General features: G+C 55.8%; 10 protein-coding genes across 10 annotated transcripts; 4 read left to right on the forward strand and 6 right to left on the reverse strand.

The window, feature by feature from the left end:
- Positions 1-471: 471 nt before the first annotated feature.
- BKA78DRAFT_334154 (cyclin-domain-containing protein) lies at positions 472-2,071 on the reverse strand (the record flags this gene model as incomplete). Its single annotated transcript, XM_066890172.1, has 2 exons — positions 472-678; positions 731-2,071. 2 exons carry the CDS (start codon positions 2,069-2,071, stop codon positions 472-474), a joined length of 1,548 nt encoding a protein of 515 aa, XP_066738562.1.
- A 1,109-nt stretch (positions 2,072-3,180) lies between these two features.
- BKA78DRAFT_59874 (putative proteasome component Pre3) lies at positions 3,181-4,500 on the reverse strand. The gene is made up of 5 exons (XM_066893438.1): positions 4,180-4,500; positions 4,084-4,129; positions 4,015-4,029; positions 3,678-3,953; positions 3,181-3,624 (listed from the first exon to the last, which is right to left on the reverse strand). The coding sequence occupies exons 1-5, from the start codon at positions 4,211-4,213 to the stop codon at positions 3,297-3,299; spliced, it is 699 nt and encodes a 232-aa protein (XP_066738563.1). The 5' UTR covers positions 4,214-4,500; the 3' UTR covers positions 3,181-3,296.
- Positions 4,501-4,836: 336 nt separating this feature from the next.
- On the forward strand, positions 4,837-6,006 carry BKA78DRAFT_357505 (BEM46 family protein-like protein; the record flags this gene model as incomplete). The annotated part of the gene is made up of 4 exons (XM_066892230.1): positions 4,837-4,928; positions 5,038-5,550; positions 5,597-5,722; positions 5,772-6,006. The coding sequence occupies 4 exons, from the start codon at positions 4,837-4,839 to the stop codon at positions 6,004-6,006; spliced, it is 966 nt and encodes a 321-aa protein (XP_066738564.1).
- An 888-nt stretch (positions 6,007-6,894) lies between these two features.
- BKA78DRAFT_363379 (uncharacterized protein) lies at positions 6,895-7,482 on the reverse strand (the record flags this gene model as incomplete). The annotated part of the gene is made up of 1 exon (XM_066892480.1): positions 6,895-7,482. The coding sequence occupies one exon, from the start codon at positions 7,480-7,482 to the stop codon at positions 6,898-6,900; it is 585 nt and encodes a 194-aa protein (XP_066738565.1).
- An 815-nt stretch (positions 7,483-8,297) lies between these two features.
- On the reverse strand, positions 8,298-9,434 carry BKA78DRAFT_300356 (uncharacterized protein; the record flags this gene model as incomplete). Its single annotated transcript, XM_066887184.1, has 3 exons — positions 8,298-8,324; positions 8,388-9,360; positions 9,412-9,434. 3 exons carry the CDS (start codon positions 9,432-9,434, stop codon positions 8,298-8,300), a joined length of 1,023 nt encoding a protein of 340 aa, XP_066738566.1.
- Positions 9,435-9,692: 258 nt separating this feature from the next.
- Positions 9,693-10,317, forward strand: BKA78DRAFT_357508 (uncharacterized protein; the record flags this gene model as incomplete). Its single annotated transcript, XM_066892231.1, has 3 exons — positions 9,693-9,809; positions 9,962-10,074; positions 10,146-10,317. 3 exons carry the CDS (start codon positions 9,693-9,695, stop codon positions 10,315-10,317), a joined length of 402 nt encoding a protein of 133 aa, XP_066738567.1.
- BKA78DRAFT_60155 (uncharacterized protein) lies at positions 9,979-11,009 on the forward strand. Its single transcript, XM_066893443.1, has 2 exons — positions 9,979-10,074; positions 10,146-11,009. Exon 2 carries the CDS (start codon positions 10,317-10,319, stop codon positions 10,848-10,850), a length of 534 nt encoding a protein of 177 aa, XP_066738568.1. The 5' UTR covers positions 9,979-10,074; positions 10,146-10,316; the 3' UTR covers positions 10,851-11,009.
- On the forward strand, positions 11,010-12,168 carry BKA78DRAFT_60146 (uncharacterized protein). The gene has a single exon (XM_066893442.1). It carries the CDS (start codon positions 11,169-11,171, stop codon positions 11,829-11,831), a length of 663 nt encoding a protein of 220 aa, XP_066738569.1. The 5' UTR covers positions 11,010-11,168; the 3' UTR covers positions 11,832-12,168.
- A 1,411-nt stretch (positions 12,169-13,579) lies between these two features.
- BKA78DRAFT_259796 (YT521-B-like domain-containing protein) lies at positions 13,580-15,738 on the reverse strand (the record flags this gene model as incomplete). Its single annotated transcript, XM_066885406.1, has 3 exons — positions 13,580-14,158; positions 14,210-14,835; positions 14,904-15,738. Coding segments are annotated over 3 exons (2,040 nt in total), but the record flags the coding sequence as incomplete, so codon positions are not given.
- Positions 15,739-16,598: 860 nt separating this feature from the next.
- Positions 16,599-16,834, reverse strand: BKA78DRAFT_327861 (uncharacterized protein). The gene has a single exon (XM_066889559.1). It carries the CDS (start codon positions 16,816-16,818, stop codon positions 16,639-16,641), a length of 180 nt encoding a protein of 59 aa, XP_066738571.1. The 5' UTR covers positions 16,819-16,834; the 3' UTR covers positions 16,599-16,638.
- Positions 16,835-16,848: the final 14 nt, after the last annotated feature.

Consider the following 16,848-nt stretch of genomic DNA (forward strand, 5'->3'; position numbering starts at 1 on the left):
GCCCTAGGTAAACAAAAATTGAAGGAGCAAGGAGACCAAACGAACAACACAAGACCCAGAGAGGAGAGAGAAAGAAAAAAGTTTGCAATCTTCAGAGCCGATAGGCGGATCAGGATGGGTATAGTTGAAAAAAGGGACCCTGCAATGATCCTTGAGAAAACGAAAAAGAAGCAGCTCCTGGCATCCTCTGCCAAAAAGCACGAGGCGTAAAAGGAACAAGAATCTATGACGACAACTCTGGGAGAAGAGGTGAGAAAAGACCTTGTCTAGAAGGACTTTGAGAGACGGCCAGTTCTGAACAAAAGTGCAAATGCTTGATGCCGTGGCGGAAAACATGAGAGCAGGCGGCTTTCGATCACTCCTTCTAATCGCTAAGCTCGCGGTAGCTCCAGAGCTTGTGCATGGACCAGCCTTCGTAATGCGATGCGTATGGGAACAACCCCGCACACTAACGTCACATCTTGAGCAGCCTCAAGCAGACACGCCAGCCTGCGCCCCACCAAGCGAGCGGCCTCCATGCGTTTGTTGCTGTTGCGCAACCACTTCGCGCGCGTAGAACTCGACGAGCATGGTCCCGTATGCCTCCATTTCCTCGAGCGGAACCGCAAGGCGGAAGTCGTTGAGCAGGAGGAATTGCAGCTCGAGGTGGTTGAGCTCGACCAAAGGCAGACCACCAACCTACACGTTCGTCAGCTTGGTATTGATGGGGTCAGACTTGACCAAAACTTACCTTGGCGTAGCGGGAGTTGGTGTAGAAGATGTCGGAGAAGAATTTGCTAGCACAAGTAACGCCTGCAATAACCAGTCGGTGGATGTTGAAGCTGTCAACGACAAAGAACTGAGAGAGGCTGTACGGATCACATTCGAGGGGAGGGTCCATGTGCTGTGGAGGCGACGGAGGTTGGTCTTCCTTCATTGTAGAATCGCCAGGTCTGGGCGGCTTTCCCAGGGACCCTGACGGAGGTGGTGTCGCGGCTTGGACTTGGTCTGGGCGACTGGGCGACGAGGTACCGAGATTTGCGCCGGAGACTGAGCTCTTTCGACTGGCGTCGCTGGAGCCACCAGAACGCTCAAGAGATTGCTGGTTAGCCTGCCGCATGCTCTGGATCAGGCCAGAGTTGACACGCTCCGTCATGCGGTCAAAGTAGACAAGCAAGCTGAGAAAGACTTCGTATGTTGTAGGACAGTATTTGTGGATGCGGGTGAGGTAGCTGAGGATGGAGATGGTGGGGACGTTTTTGCCATGGAAAGCCAGGACGCTGGTGGTTTGCTGGCTGAGGCCAGAGGTGCCCTCGGGCGGAGGAATCTGGCGATGCAAGTGCTCATGCTGTCTGTCGTTGGTGGTGGTGATTTTGGTCAACAATCCTGCCACCATTTCTATTATGTCGGAGACGGGCATTTCGCTAATCTCGTATTGCGGCCCGATGTCATTGGGGTTCTGACGGGCGCGCCTGGCCGCACGTGTTTGCGAGAAGGGACTCGACTCATCATTGGCAAAACTCTGAATGTGGGAGAGGCTTTTGACTTTTATTCGGTGGGGAGGTGGCAGCGCCGGCCCAGCGATGGACTGGAGGGATTGAGGCGAGGCCTGAACAGAAGAGGAGCTGGAATTGGATGTGGCGGATTTTGCGATTGAAGTGGAGCTGCTGGGACCCGGTTGGATTGGAACCCTCTCAGAGGCGTGAGGTTTGAAGCGCGGGCTAGGCGGAGGTTGTGTGGGCGCCTGGGAGGCGCTTGAGCCTTGGGAGGTCAAACCAGGTCTCGCGGCGGCGGCGCGGTGCTGTTGTTGCAAGAGATGATCGGAAGCGGCAGAAGATGCAGGAGCGTGTGCAACGACGTCGGCCATAGGCGTGTCGAAAGGCTGAGAAGCGCGGGGCAAGGCGGATGAGGTGTTTTGGTCGGCGGGGTGTGTGTTGTGTTGTTGCTGCTGCGGTCTGGCGGCAGACGTCGATCTCTGGTGGGCGGCAGCGGATTGAGGAGAGTCGTGTTGATGGTGCGAGCTTGCACCGAACATGTTATTGAAGGGCTGAGGAAAGTGGTTGACCACGTCGCTGATCACGATGGATCCCATACCAGCGCGCTCGGGTCGAAGTGGATGAGGAAGTGGTCTGTGGCGCAGCAAAAAGACAAGATGGACGAGGCTTTGGGACCTGACGGCGAACAGAGTGTTAGCAGCGGCAGTCGAGAACGCTCGGTGGGGATGGAAGGTGTTTGGTGTGGGAGAGAGGAGCGGTCAGCGCTCTGGACGACGCAGGGGGGGTGAGTGGATTGCGCGAGCGAGCCGAGTGGAGACAACAAAAGGGCCAAAGCGACGGCGGGCGGGCGGGCATGCTCACCTCTGCAGCAGGCAGTGAAAACAGAAACAAGTTGAAAAGGACCAGAGCAGAGCCACTGCAGCGCGCGACCAGGACGGCGGATGGGCTTGCTGGTGGTGGAGGGAGCGAAGACAGGAGAGTTGTGAATCGAAAGAGAAGACGGGAGTGCTGGGCAGGCGGGCGCCGGCGTGGGATGGAGGCCAGGGAGCCGCGTCGTCGCCGGGGGTCGCACGCCTGGCCTAAACCACTAATAGATACTGCGCTGCACTGCACTGCGTTGCGTCTGCGCTGCGAGGTCGATGCGGATGCGATTGCGACAGTCAATGACTATGGGCAATAGTTGCGTGGTCAAGAGATGGCCATGGCCACGGCTGTGTTTTTGTTCTCTGTCTGTTCCAGGTTCTCACAATCGCAGTCGTCACCGCACTCGACCGTCGGCCGATCGCCATGGCACCCACCACCAGTACCACCAAAGAGAGCCGTACCACACCACATACTAACTACCATCAGAATCTGACTGTCTGCAACAAGCTGACGACTACCCAGTCGTGCTATTCTCTCTGTTGTGACCTCCTCTCGGCCACTTTTTATCCCTCAGCGAATCCCTCCGCATCTTTCCCCCATGCCATGCACCTCTCCATCCCTCGCCGGCGCGTCAAGAGTCAGTCAGCTGCGGCCTCCTCTCCAGCCTGCTCCGGTTTTTCGCGCAACGGCCGCCGCCTTCTCGCCACGCCGTCGACTATCTCTTAGGTTGTCTGCCAAAATCTGCCAGGCCCAGCGCGCCACAGCCCAGTCCGAGCCTGAGACCCTGGCCCATGACGCCAGCGCCTCCGAGCCCCCATGTCATGTCAACCACTCCATCTGCCGCCGCTGCACGTCAAACATCGGAATGAGCCTCTGCGGGGCACACGCCCCTTTGTTGCTCCATTGTCTTAGCTGTGTCCTCTACATGCCTCTGCCTCTTGCTTCGCTGCTGCCCTCTTATGCTTTGTTCGCTCCGGGTCCCTCGTAGTTTTGGTCCGGCAAGTACAAATGCCGCACCGCGCCCTTGTTCGTCAGCACCACCATGCGAATCACACCACCAGAGCTTCCATCCCACTTGATGGCTTCCCGCAGCGAGCCCTTGACAAAGGCCACGCCCTCTTCCTCCGTCATGCCCTCCTTCCAGTTTGCGTCGCAGTATCCGTAAATGTACGTCGAACCTGAGCCTGCAATCGCGTACGCCTGCTTGTGCAGCGATCCTCCGAGTGGAATCGAGTACACCTGTCCGCCATGGCGCTCGTCGTAGCCAGCGACGATGATGCCCGCGCTGCAACTCGGTCAGCTTCTTTTTCTCTTTTTGTTGCTTCTCATTCAACCCACCTGAGCATGTCCTTGTTGTCGTAGCAAATCTCCTGGAAGAGCGCCGCAGCCGTCTGCGTCATGGGACGCTCGTTGTTCATAATCTCGTACATTCCAAGGTAGTATTGGACAATATCGGCGACGGCCTGCGTGTCTGCCGCCGAGCCGGAACGACAGCACCATATTGTGTCGTGTACCTGCGTGAGCTTGTCCGTGACGCGGTTTGCGATGTAGGCGCCAGTGGTGGTCCGGCTGTCGGCACCGAGGATGACGCCGTCCTTGAAGTTGATGGCCATGCTGGGCTGAGGTCAGAGGGCTGGGTTTCGTTTTGGTGCCTGTTTGAGCTGGGTGTACGTACATGGAAGTTCCGAGGCTGAAGTCGTGGTTAGTCAGAAGGTCATGATGGCTGCAGAGCTTGAGCACTTACTTGACCTCGCCCTTCTTGAGGTGGTTCATGTCCAGATGGATGCCATCTGTGGGAAATGTTAGCGGGGGAGCTTGAGATGTGGAGGGTGAGGCCTGCCTTCGCCCAGCGCGCCGGTCGAGGTGGGAATCATGATGGCGGATGGAGGGGAGAGGACGAGGTGGTAGATGTGGCTAATTAGAAACGGAATGTCCTGGAAGTGGTGGGCGTTGGATGGTGATGGATGCGTGTTGTTGTAGTTGTAGCTTGGAGCTATGGGTGTTGGAGAGGAAGTGCTTGGACCACGGCAGGCCAGGCACAGCTTGCACGCGTTGGCAGCTGCGCTGCGCTGCGAGGTCTTGGCGCGGCGGCGGGCTCTGAGCGAGCGCCGATAAACGACTAAGGTACGACTAGACGACGCTCGCTCCCGTTTCTATTATTTGGACGCCAATTGATCTGCAAATCTTCTCTCCTCACCTCCTGAAGCGGCACCTCTTCCAGTCTCAGCCCTCACCGTCCGGGCTCCACCTCCAAAAAAGACTGTCTATCCATGTCTCGTCTTTAACCTTCGTTCCCTGCCTTCCCGCCCTCTGCATTCCTCCTAGTCCTCGTCCTCCACCAACTACTAACCCACATGCCCTCTCGTCCACCTTCATGAAGTTTCCTCGATCCCTCTTCCACTCGTCGCCGTCCGCGTCTTCGCAGTTGTCTCCGACCTCCACTTCCTCGCAGTCGACTGCTTGCTCCGATCATATTCAATCTGACTCGCTCTCCGCCATGGATTCCTTCATCTCCTACCTGCGCTACCCTGTTCTAGCCTCGACAGGCGTCGCAACGCTGCTGAGTGGTCTTCTGTACTTCAAGCAGAAGTGGGTCTTTTCCGTTCGATGCCCGCTTGCGCCATTGTTTCCAATTCACGAGACCCACGTTTCGCCTTGTGCTCACTACACAAACCTCAACTGACCGATCCACCCTTAGCGAAATCATATATCCCCGCAACATTCCCCCAGGCGCCCGAACGGACGTGCCCAGGCCTACCCAGTTTGGCATCACCGACTTCGAAGAGCTCATGATACCGACCCCCGATGGCGAATCGCTGAGTGCCTTTTTCATCCGTCCCTCGAACAAGCAGTTCTCCAGGAACATTACCGTTCTCATGTTCCATGGCAATGCCGGCAACATTGGATACAGACTGCCCATTGCCAAGATCCTGGAGCACGAACTGGGTTGCAATGTGCTGATGCTGCAATATCGTGGCTACGGGCTCTCCACTGGCACTCCAAACGAAAAGGGCTTGACCATTGATGCTCAGACGGGCTTGGACTACATTCGAGAGCGCGCCGAATTGCGCGGGACAAAGATCATTCTCTACGGTCAGAGTCTTGGAGGTGCTGTGAGCATTGGCTTGGCTGCCAAGAATCAAAAGGATGGAGATATTGCGGGCATGGTGCTGGAAAACACGTTCCTGAGTATCAGGAAGCTGATTCCAAGGTACAAAATGTCACGCTGCCAACCCCTGTTAAGCTAACATGAACAGCGCCTTTCCACCTGCCAAGTTCCTGGCGCCCTTGTGCCACCAAATATGGCCGAGCGAGGACTTGCTGCCGCAAATCCAGAACATCCCCATTCTTTTTCTGAGTGGTTTGAAGGACGAAATCGTTCCGTATGTGGCTCTCGTCGTTGATTATCTCTGTACTGACCAGTCCATCCAGACCATCTCACATGTCCAAGTTATTCGACATTTGCGTGTCCAGGGGTAAGGTCTGGCGCGAATTCTCCAATGGAAGCCACAATGACACAGTGGCCGAGCCCTTGTACTTTGAGTACATCGAAGAGTTTCTGCGCAGCCAAGTCATCAACCGGGACCCGGGTCCGCCAAAAAGCCCAAGTGCCACGGCAAAGACAGACTCTGGAAAAAACGACACTGGAAAGCCCAAGCAGAGCTAATTTCTACTATTCCTACATTGGCTTCGTCGTTCATATTCTATCACCGGGCGCTGTGCGCATAATCTAGCAGCACAACTCAGCTTTGCCAGAAAAAGCCAAGGATGAAAATCTGCCGACACATCCTCGCACGGCTCCAAGCTGCGCCACGGAACGAATCGGCTGCTCTCCTGATTCCAATCTTCAGTGAAGATCTTCTTTCCATAAGCACTATTCTACATGGACCCGCCGCACCTACCACTGCCTGTCAGGCAGCAAAAGGTGGTGCCTACCCTTGCGTTTGGGGGTTCAAGAAAACGGAGCCAAAACCGAAATACTCCTGAAAGTAGAGCTAGACTTTGATGCTCCATTCGAGTCTACGTGCAGGCCCAAAGGGGCTGTCTCACACTAATATTCCATACGCAGCCTTGGTTCCTCTCGTCTCTGTGCGGGCTACACTGAGAGAAGGACGCAGGGGCAGGCTGAGGACGGTCTACTAATCTGAAATTTGGGGATTTTTTTCCATCCGGACGTTACGGAGTGCAGGGAGTAAACAAAGGAAAAAGATACCCACATGGCGCGGGGCTTCGCCCGTGTTTGGCAAGGGGGTAAAGCTGCTGTTGCTGCTGCTCGCTCCAAGTCTTGACTTGAGGACTCACACACGTAATGTAGATGGACAAAACAAAAAGGGTGGCTGTCAATCAATCGCATCTTTCCTATTGCGGCCAGGCCTGAGCTGTTCGGTCATTCTGTAATGTTCCTTCTCTCATCCCTATGTATGGGCTGGACGGTCAATCTAATTTCTGCTCCTTGCTCGACTCTTTGGGCGTCACCGAGTGACGGTGTCCTCACTTGCCTGCTTCTCTGTTTCTTTCCTATCCCATCCACGCTACAACCCGCCGACGAAACCCACTCTCACCTCACGAAGACCCCATCCCACACTGCTCCGTGACGCTCTCCCACCCCTCCACTCGCTTCCCCCAACACGCCAGCTACAGCCTCGACGCCCACGCTGTATCCGGTCTTGGCCCAGCGCGCATTCATCCACGCCGCCAGCGCGTCGGCGGATCTGTCGAAGTCGCGAGTGGAGTACTCATGCAGCAGGACCGCTTGGATGGGTGCGGGAATGGAGGAGGGAGGGGAGGGGGCTTCGTCGGAGGGGTTAGAGCAAGTGGTGGTCGACGCTTTGGTCGTCTTGATCAGGCGTTTGCGCTTACCTTTGGGGCACTTACCTTTGGCGTTTGATTTGGTTTTGTTCTTGAGGGTGCCCTTGGACTTGGACTTCTTGAAGTGTTTGGGCTGGCCATCTACTCGTGCGTTTACTTTTGCGCTTGCGGCGTTGGCTCTCGAAGATGAGGAGGAATATATGGTGGATCTACTGCTGGTGGTGGTGGATAAAGGAGCGGGATATAGACCCAGCTGCGACAGCGACGTCGTCGTGTAGATGAGATCGGCGAGGGAGAGGGAGGCGCGGCGACTGTGGGATTTGGGACCTGCCATGTTGAGTGGTGTCGCGACTTACCTGAGTCTTTTTTCTTCAACGACAGTGTCTTGGTTTTTTTTTTTTTTTTTTTTTTTGGTGGGATTGGACAGGGAGGCTACAGATCGACAAACAAACAGATGAAGAGGTTCTCGCACAGCAAGAACGGGGTTCAAGTGTTTGGAGTCGGCGGAGTTGAGTGGGCTGGACTGGAGATCGGAGATTGTATTGTGGTGTGGGAAGTCGAGTATATATGTGGTTACGGCTTGAGAATGCGAGAACAATAGAGGGGTTGAAGAGAATGGATGGCGAGTGGACATTGTTCGTCGGGCTTGTGGGATTCGCGGTTGGTCAACAATGGATGGAGGAACAGGATAATAGGACAAAGGCGATTGTTGGTGGATGCCAAGTCTTTTTCTTGAAGAACAAAGGAATGGGAGAGGAGGAGAAAGACATGCCAATTTGGACGTCATAAGGAAGGTCTTCAAGGGTTGTTATCCTGGGAACATGTTTTTTCCTGATTCTAGATGAACAGGGAGTCTTCAAGATCCCAGTGGGTAAAATGATAGGGAGTTTTTTGTGCCCAGGAAGAGACAGATGACGGGAGTAGTTGAACAATTGCGACGACAACGAACGTCTAGATGGCATGGCACGAGCAAGCGGACATAGGAACTGATTGTAAGTCGACGCGGCAGTGAACTCAAGATGCTCCATTGGGTATTCGGTACACCACGTTTCTAACAGTGCTGCCATCTGATGCGATACGAATGTCGAAATTTCAAAAGATGTGAACCACCAACGCCTCGCTGTGCAAAATGCGCCCCTTACCGGCCGGCTATGCCTGGCCTTTGACCATAAAAATCTGCAGAGTCGGCATGTCAGTCAAGTGCTCGCTGCAAAATGTAACCATCAAAATAAAACTCACCTCCTTGAGTGCCTGCGTGTCCATGGACGCCATCTTCTTCTGCCGGATGTACCGCTGGCGGACAGCCAGGCGGTTGCCCGCAAACGCAACGCCCTCTTTCTTTGCGGCCTCGACCGTGGCGTCAGCTTCCGATTCCGACGACGAGCTGCTGTCGGACTCTTCCTCCTTGGCTTTTTCCTGCTTGCGCTTCTCCTTTTTCAGCCGCTTGGCCTCCTTCTTTGCTCGCCTCTCCGCCTTTGCCGCCTTCTTAGCCTCCTTGCGTGCCTTCTTGTCATCCTTGCTCGACTCGTCTTTTTGCGCTTCCGTTGACGAAGCGTTGTCACTCTCGGATGATTGTGCCTTGTCCTTTGACTTTTTCGATTTCTTGGATTTGGACTTCTTCTTCGACTCTTCCTCGCTTTCGTCGGGGCTGGATGCAGAGAACTCGGCCTTAAGGTCAGACTTTCTCGTCTTCTTCTTCAGCTTGGGCGCCTCCTCGTCGTTGTCGCCAGATCGCTTGCGCTTCTTCTCAGACTTGCTCGCCTCGCCAGCTTCCGACGCCGTTGTTTTGTCGTCGCCAGACTTCTTCTGGAGATCCTCAATCTTATCGCCCACAAGGTAGCCGCCAAAGACGAAGACTGTTCCCGTGCCTCCGTACAGCTTGGATTCCAATCTCTTGCGCGCCTCGGTCTCGGTCTTGAGTTCGGCATCGCTCTTCCCGTTCAACCGCCCCAAGACGCCCTGGAACAAGCTCAGGCCAAAGTTGTCGTTTTCAGCGCCGCCCCTCTTCCTGCCGAGGCCGAGAGTGTCGTCCTTGACCTTGACGCGAATGTGCGAGGCGTTGGCAGCAGTGTAGTGACCAGAGTGGTTGGCATCTTTGGCGCCGAGATACTCGCCCGGAGTCCATCCTTGCTTGGTGAGGATTTTGTGGCCAAAGCGATCGGTATTCTTGCTCCAGGTGGTGTTGTTCGGGTCGGCCGAAATTTTGATGCGGCTGTTAAGGGTTAATCTAAGCTGCAATCTGCCTGACGACTTGAAAACTTACTTCTTTGGCGCGGCCAGACCCATGGTGAACAAGAACGCAGCGCTTGCTGGAGGGTGTGGAGGTGGAGATCAAAAGATGCGGAGAGCCAAATTTTTGGCCGCAATCCAGCGCAACCGCCTGAGGCGGAAGGGGATCGGCTGGCGCTAGCGTCGACGGATCAATGTACCGCCGGATCCGACGACTCGACGCGTCTTACTGCTTTCACGCGTCGCGCATCGAAGAGGCGGAACAGTCAAAAGTTCATCCACAATCCTTGACCGTCAATTCGACTGCAAATGATCATGGCTGCTCGCAGATCTGCCGCAAACTACGCGCCTTCCGAGCCTGGAGGCCGCGGAGATTCTCAGGCATCTGATTCACCCAACATCCGCATCCTCATGGACAAGATGCTCGACGACGTAAGTCCGACATTGGACTTGCCGAATTCCTCTTGGCCTACCTTTGATTTTTGAAGCACTGCACTTGCGACCAACACCAATTTTGGAATGCCGAGGGCTCCACGTGGACTTGCGATGCGTGTCATGGTTCGTACTTACCAAAATGATCATAGTCCAAGAAGCGCAAAGAAGCCAAACGCCAGACGCTTCAAAACGACCACGCCAGACGTGTCCAGAAAGTCAGCAACGATATCAAGGCAGCCTTTGCCGAGCATGAAAAGCAAAGGTAAGGACCAATCAACGTGATGACGGTTGGTCTTTTGTGGTCGTGCGGCTCCATCTGATGATTTCACAAAGGCAAGAAGAGCAAAAGCAACAGATCAGCAGACTCATTGAGCTCATCAAGAAGCGCGACATGATTGAGCGGCGCATCATGAAGAGCGTCCACAGGCTCGAGATACAGTACAGTCTGCATTTGAAAGAGTTCGAGACTGCCATGAGCAACAAGACCGACGACTTGAGGGGTTGATGAAGCGACGAGCCAGCGGCAGTGTGGAGGGATCCGTGGGTCTGCTCGCCGACTTGGCATATGCATGCAAGCGGGCGCAGCCAACAGCGATCACCGGTCGAGATATGGTGCAGATTTGCGGTGGGCAGCACACGAATCCTTTGCTCAGTCAGGCGTTCAAGCATCCATCCACCAACCGACGTTTGGGGCAAGGAACGGCAGGGGATGTGAAGGACGGACAATCACAAACGCAGGCGCCTTGCTTTGCCGTCGGCGGATCGACGCCCCACCAGCACCGCATACCCATCCATCATGTGTTGATGTGCCGTACCCAGTTTCCCGGTCAGCGAGCGACGGGATGGTTGCATGTAGTAGGAAGCAATATCAATGAATGCTTGGCTAAGATGGATGTCGAAAAGTGGTCGCAGCACAATAGTGGAGTTGATGTACGCTGTACGCGTAGAGTGGGTGCCACAGTGGCGCCGTCTCCAGGCTTTACGAGGCGTCGGTTGCAAAAGGCATTGATTGACCGAAAGTCGGCGGGCGTGCGTTGATCCATCTCGGCCGGGTAGCTAGGACGGACGAACTTTAACGTTCCAACGGCAGCAAACCTCTCTAATGTTTGGGCAGCCTTGCATTGCCCTGGCCCGCGAGTTCTAACTGGACGTGGAAGGAGACGGACGACGGAGCCGCGACCGCCGGGCCACCCGTGCTCCTGTTTTCAAAGCATTGAATCGGATCCAAAGGTGCAGCAGGCAGCATGAGAAGACGTGAGAGAGGTTCGTGATGGTTGCATGCATACGGACGGGCGGAAGTGGCGGGTCTGTACTGCAGCAGCTGTCTGAGTCTGAGTCTGTGGCTGGTGGGCTGAGATGGAGGGCTCTGGAGCTGGGAGAGACACAAGCACGACGCCCGGAGAGAAACCACAAAAAAAAAAAAAAAAAAAAGACAAGAAAAATGGTTGGTCCCTGCCCATGCACATTGACATGGGATTGTTGATTTTTGCCATGTCTGTCGTTTGCCCTGCCTTGTCGAGTCGAGGCCACAGCTCGAGGCGTGCAATGCGGCCACCACACAACCAGAGATGGACTTCTAGGCGCGGGGCCCGCTCCGTCAGGCTCGCCAAAGGACAAATAAACATGGTCAAAAAGACAAAAAATTGGGTAAAAGCTTGGGTAGACGCCCGCAACGAGGCCGGCAGTCGTCGGTCCTGCTTCGGGATCCACGCAGCGACAGCCTCACTCGACGACCCTGACCCGCGCTTGAACGCCACAGCCAAACCTACCCGACCGGCCCTGACCGCACATCATGTCCATCCAGGGTATCTTCACCTTTGCTTTGCATCTCCGCGCCGGACACTTCACCATCCAATCCTCTCTCGAGACTTGCTGTGGCGCTGGGGGCTGAGCTGGCTGTGCTCGAGCCAAAATGTCAAAAAACTCTGCGCCACTCGCAGGCAGTCGTTCATCCATTGCTCCATCCAGTGCGCAGTGGCTGTCGCTGTCAGTCAGTGTGTTCGCCCCCCTCGCCGTTGACTGCAGGTCGTGCAGCCTGCAACCTCGTGCCCACCCCGCTGGGATCCTGCTGCGAAAAGCTGCTGTCTAGAACCGCCCGCCGCTGCGCTGCGTTACACGCCGTCTGCTGCTGCCGCGCCGTCATGCCACACGCACTCGCCTGTGCTAGGTCGGCTGATGTGGCGTTGATGAGGGAACCATCATCTGCTCTATCAATTGATTGTCTTGTCTTGAAATCGTTGGAGGAAGAATTGAAAAGATAGAGCAACATTGACAGGGAACTAGGGGGGAAAAGGCTGCGTCAGGGTCTGTCTGCCCTGTGTCGCCTTGCTGCCTCAATTGGAAGCATGTCGTTCGACCAATGTGATCAGAAAGTTTTTGGACATTTCGTCTAACAGTTCAACAAGTACATGTCAACGCAAACGCTTCACCTCGCCTTTGCAATAGTCTGGCCACGTCAGCTGTAGCTCATGTCAAAGACGGTACTCGCTGCAGTCGCAGTGCCGTGCCGACCATCCAGGCTTCGCGTCGGTCAGACCCGATGAGAGCAGCATTATTACCAATAATGCACCCACCGGCCCGGGGAATGGGTGTCTCTCTGTCGTCCGCTCCGCACCGGGCGAGCGAGCGTCCACGTACAGGCAAGCCCACGAGCCCACTCTCCCAGGGCAAGGGCACTGCCGCACTGTGCGCATCCAAGCCAGAGAGACAAAGGCGAAGCTCATCACTAAACAGCGGGCCGTTTTGGCCACCGGCCGCTTCGTCTATACGCGCGCGCTGGCCTGGCTGTTGGCGAGCGAGCGAAAGTGAGGCGCCACGCCACTTCGTCATGCTCCGTCTGACCCAGGCCAGTGACGCCTCAACATCGCCCACCAAAAGTCCACAAAATATTTCCAACAAGTGGTTCTTTTGCTTCTCGTGGGACAGTGCTGCTGCTGCTGCATGTGTGTCTGTGTGCGGTGCGTCTGTCTGATGCTTTCGACAAAGGCGGCCGCTGCCGAGACTGACACCCACCACACACTGACCGACTGTTCAAGCCGGTCCCTTCGGCGGCTCTTGTCCGGCCATCTGGCTTTTTCGTCTTCGCTGGGTGGGGTCCCTTATTTTGTTGGCCGTGGGCCGCTGGGACTGCCACCATCCATTACCAACCAATTGAGGCGCAGATCTCGTGTGTTGGATTTCCCGGCGTCCCGCAGCTCCTGAGCAACAGCGGACGTGGCAGCCAGATCTAGAGCCTGGAGAGAGCAATGTCGAAAAGATCAAGGCGCTGGACATGGGCAAAAATAAGCTCGACGATGGAGCTTCTAGGCGCACGACTCCGGGCGTCTAGGCCCTTGAGCGACAAAGGGCTCGGGAGCGTCCGTCCCTGAGTCACTGGCGAATTGGAAACATGGAATGTTGTGCCTCCCCGACCACGCGGCACTTTCTTAGGTTGTTGGTATTCGACGGGAAAAGACGACGACGACGACGACGACAGAGAGACATGAAAAGTTCGAGATAGAGAACAGACTAGTTACGTACTGACATACGTTACATGGACTAGGTAGGCGCCAGTGCGAGGCGAGTGCCGACTCGCTTGCGTCCTTTTTGCTTCATGCCCGTCATCAACAACGGCAGCACCCGGGCCACGAGCGACGGGAGAGACTTACCTCATTTGAGGTATAGTAGTCAAATTGGGCCGTATTGCCAGTACGACGAGACTGCGCCAGCACGATGCAGGATGCAAGATTTGAAAAGGCCTCGTCTCAGATGTGTGAGGAGGCGAGCGCTCAAAACGGTCGCACCTGGAGCCCGCCTGTCTGACTGGGCATCTGCATCAAAGGCATTGCGGAGGGTCCAACAGTCGCAGGCCCCAACCTATGAAACATTTGTACCAGCCGTTTGCCGACGCTCGTCTCCAGTTCGGTCCCGTCTCTTGCAATCTTGACCTCTCTGTTCGCATTCCACGGGTTGCGCAGCCCTCGCGTGCGGTAGAAGGGCAGTCGGTTTGTCGAAATCCACTCGACTTTGAAAGGCTTGCCCCAGGTCTGCGCCATCTTGGCCGCGTCGGCGTCGGGGCTGTCCGTCGTGCGTTCCGGCTTCTCCGCCTCTTCCTCGTCTTCAGAGATATCAGCCTCCCAGAAAATTGTCCCGCGTGCCGAGTCGTCTATTATGCGTCCCTTGGGTGCCCAATCAGTCGCTGGTGTCATGATTGACTTGGGCGTATCAACTGCCTCAGGCGCTTGGGCTTCAGTCGCCGAGCCAACGAGCTCAATGCCTTCATCTGTAATCGGCGACGCCATCCGGGCATATCCAAAGTACTCCCCTGATTTGTTCGCCGAAAAGATTAAATAGACATTTTCCGCAGACTTTCAAACGTTAGCGCAATGGAACAATAGACTTGGCGCGGGAAAATTCACCTCGTAGGCCTTGTTGAGTGCCTCCTCGTTGTGCGTCTGCGTTGCCCATATTCCGTTCCGCACACTTAGCTCCAAGTCTTGCAACGTCAAGCTCTTGACGATGAAGAATTTTTCATGCACCTTTGCAGGCTTCTCTTCCGTCGGGGGACCCTCTTCGGGAATCGGCGCGCTCGTCGATTCTCCCTCAGTGCCCTCGGAGATTGAGGATGGCGGATGAGGGGGCGCTAACTGTGGTGGAGAGGAACTCGGAGGACGAGGCTGTGCCATTGCAGAAGGTCCCATTGGTACCCCTGAAGCAGGCGTCGCGCTTCTACGGAGACGACAGACCAGACGGACGCCGTGGAATCGAGAATCGTGAAATCGATGCATGGCTGCTGTGCATGATGCCTCGGTCCGATAGTTAACAAAGGCGCAATTGCTCTTTGAAATAAGAAACAGGCTCTCAATGTCTTTGGTGGCTTCTCGGGAAAAATGGTCTTTGAGGTCTGTGACTGTGGTGCCCGGTGGTAGGTTGCCAACCCACAGCGCGTGGCCCGACTGCTTCGGTTTTCGTGGTGGTCCGCGAGGGAGAGAGCCCAGACCGGCGTCGGAACCGCTTCTGGGAGGACCTGTTGCTGGGTCAGATTCTGTCATAGCGATGTATCGTCTTCGGCCTCACCTGGCATACCGCCAACAGGCATTGGAGCGTTTGCACCGAAATCACCACCCATGGCCATTGGATTTCCGCCCATGTTGACAAAGCTTCCAGGCATCATACCCGGATCTCTCCCAGCAGTTGCTGGCCCAGGGGCGGTGTGGAAGCTGTCTCTCCTCGAATCGCCTTCCATGCGCTGAGAGCCATAAGCTATGGGTGACTGGGTCATGGGAGCTTGGGCTGGGAACGGGGTGGAATAGTACATGTACTGCTGAGACTGTAGATATGGGTTGTACGGTTGCATCTGGCTGGGACCAATGTTCCGCTGCGGATTAGGGGCGTAAGAGGGGTACGGTCCATATTGAGTCGGGGCATAGCCAGTGCCGTAGGAAGTCTGGGACGGATATCCCACGGCTGCGTGCCCGGGATAGTGAGGCATTTGCGGATACTGGTATACGATTGGCGACCCAGCTGGTCCAGCAAATCCACGCTGGGCGTGATGCTGGGGTTGTAGAGGGCCTTGGCCAGGCATACTGGTGTTGTAATCGGGAAGAGCAGCATTCATGGCCCCCATGTTGAAGGCCGATGGGTTCTGTCCATGCATTGGAGGCGCCTGGTAAGCATATGGTACCGGCTGCTGCGAAGAGCGCTGAGGGTCCATGGGGCGGTTTGAAGACGGCGACGATTCATACTGAGTTTGCAGCGATGGGTTGTTCGCTGGTGGAAGCGTGTCGGGGGGCGCGTCGCTTGTGGGGTTTTCCAGTCCAAGTTCGGCAGGTGAGTTTGCTTCATCCTTGGAGGTGTCCTTGGGGGAAGCTGAGGGCGGGATGCCGCTCTCGTTGGATGCATCGCCCATTTGTTTCTCCAGAGTGACCGGCAACGACAGCCAGTGCTGAAAGATTCGCAGAGATTGTTAGCATGCAGCGCCGAATGGAGGAGTAGGAAGCGGCACTGTTGGCCAAGAACAAACCTCTTTGATCTATGTTCGGAAAAAGCCAGCTAGGGAGCGAAGGTTGGCCTAAGGGGAAGAATTGATTCTTCGGATCTATGGCAATCGAATTGTTGATCAAATGAGTGGAAGGGTAAGAATAGAACAAGAAAAAAATCGAACAGGGCGGCAGGGGAGAGGCGAAGTGGGTAAGATCAACAAAAGGCTCAGCAGGCCCAGCGTCGCCAGGAAGCAGGGAGCACAAGGGTCGGGGAGCAGTGGCAGCGGGTCGAAGAAGATCAATGGAGACGAAGAGGGGAAAGGGAAGGTCTAGTAGTATGCAAAAGGAAGGGCAAGCAAGTTGCGGTCAGGGAGTGGGTGGAAGCGAGCGAGGTTGGTTCGTCAGTCGTGACCTCTGCGGTACAGCCGAGGGGAGTTCCCTGACGGTCCCTGAGGCTGGTAAGGCGGATCGAATGCCTTGGCGAGAGGGTAGATGTTGAGAAGGCGGACTGGGAAGGAAGAGGTGGAGCGACTAGGGGAGAGGTATTCCTTATGGGCCGGGGAGAACTAAGACATGCAAAACGTGGGAATATTTTGGTCTCTCCTGTTCCCAGTTCCCAAAAAGCGCTGTGGTGGCAACGGAGGGACCCTGTCCAGTAGAGTAAGTAGGGTAGGCAGCGGGTGTGGCACGACCCTTGCTCAGGGCTGCCCAGGTTCTTGTTCAAAGCCGAGGAATGGATGGGCACAGGGAGCACTGTATCTCATGCCGGATGCGCCCGCCGTGCCGTGCATGTTTCCCGCATCGCAACGCCAGTCATGAGGTAATGGTCCAAGCAGGCGGGAAGGATGCGAGATGCGGCTACCATGTTAGTTCTGCACCGGCCCAGAAGCCCGCCCAGACCGGCCGCCTAAAGACGGGTCTGGTGTTGGTCTTTCGGCCGGCCGTTGCCATCGGTGGTGGTATTGATGGAGATGGAGTTGAGCGGGAGTCAACGCCACAACGACTCGGCCAAACCACAAGCCAGGTAGAGCTCGCCTCGGGCCCATCAGCTCCACCAGGTTCTTCTGGTGGCAACT

Source organism: Phyllosticta capitalensis (genome assembly GCF_038381095.1).
Source record: "Phyllosticta capitalensis strain CBS 128856 chromosome Unknown BKA78scaffold_13, whole genome shotgun sequence".
NCBI classification, from domain to species: Eukaryota; Fungi; Ascomycota; class Dothideomycetes; order Botryosphaeriales; family Phyllostictaceae; genus Phyllosticta; species Phyllosticta capitalensis.

What these genes read in the sequence shown, in the direction of transcription:
- BKA78DRAFT_59874 (XM_066893438.1), bottom strand. Translation starts at nt 4,213, where the DNA reads ATGATTCCCACCTCGACCGGCGCGCTGGGCGAAG. An exon ending in GACCGGCGCGCTGGGCGAAG is followed by an intron (nt 4,130 to 4,179) that starts GCAGGCCTCACC and finishes CATTTCCCACAG; the next exon opens with ATGGCATCCATCTGGACATG. An exon ending in GACAACAAGGACATGCTCAG is followed by an intron (nt 3,625 to 3,677) that starts GTGGGTTGAATG and finishes ACCGAGTTGCAG; the next exon opens with CGCGGGCATCATCGTCGCTG.
- BKA78DRAFT_60155 (XM_066893443.1), top strand. Translation starts at nt 10,317, where the DNA reads ATGAAGCGACGAGCCAGCGGCAGTGTGGAGGGATCCGTGGGTCTGCTC.
- BKA78DRAFT_60146 (XM_066893442.1), top strand. Translation starts at nt 11,169, where the DNA reads ATGGAGGGCTCTGGAGCTGGGAGAGACACAAGCACGACGCCCGGAGAG.
- BKA78DRAFT_327861 (XM_066889559.1), bottom strand. Translation starts at nt 16,818, where the DNA reads ATGGGCCCGAGGCGAGCTCTACCTGGCTTGTGGTTTGGCCGAGTCGTT.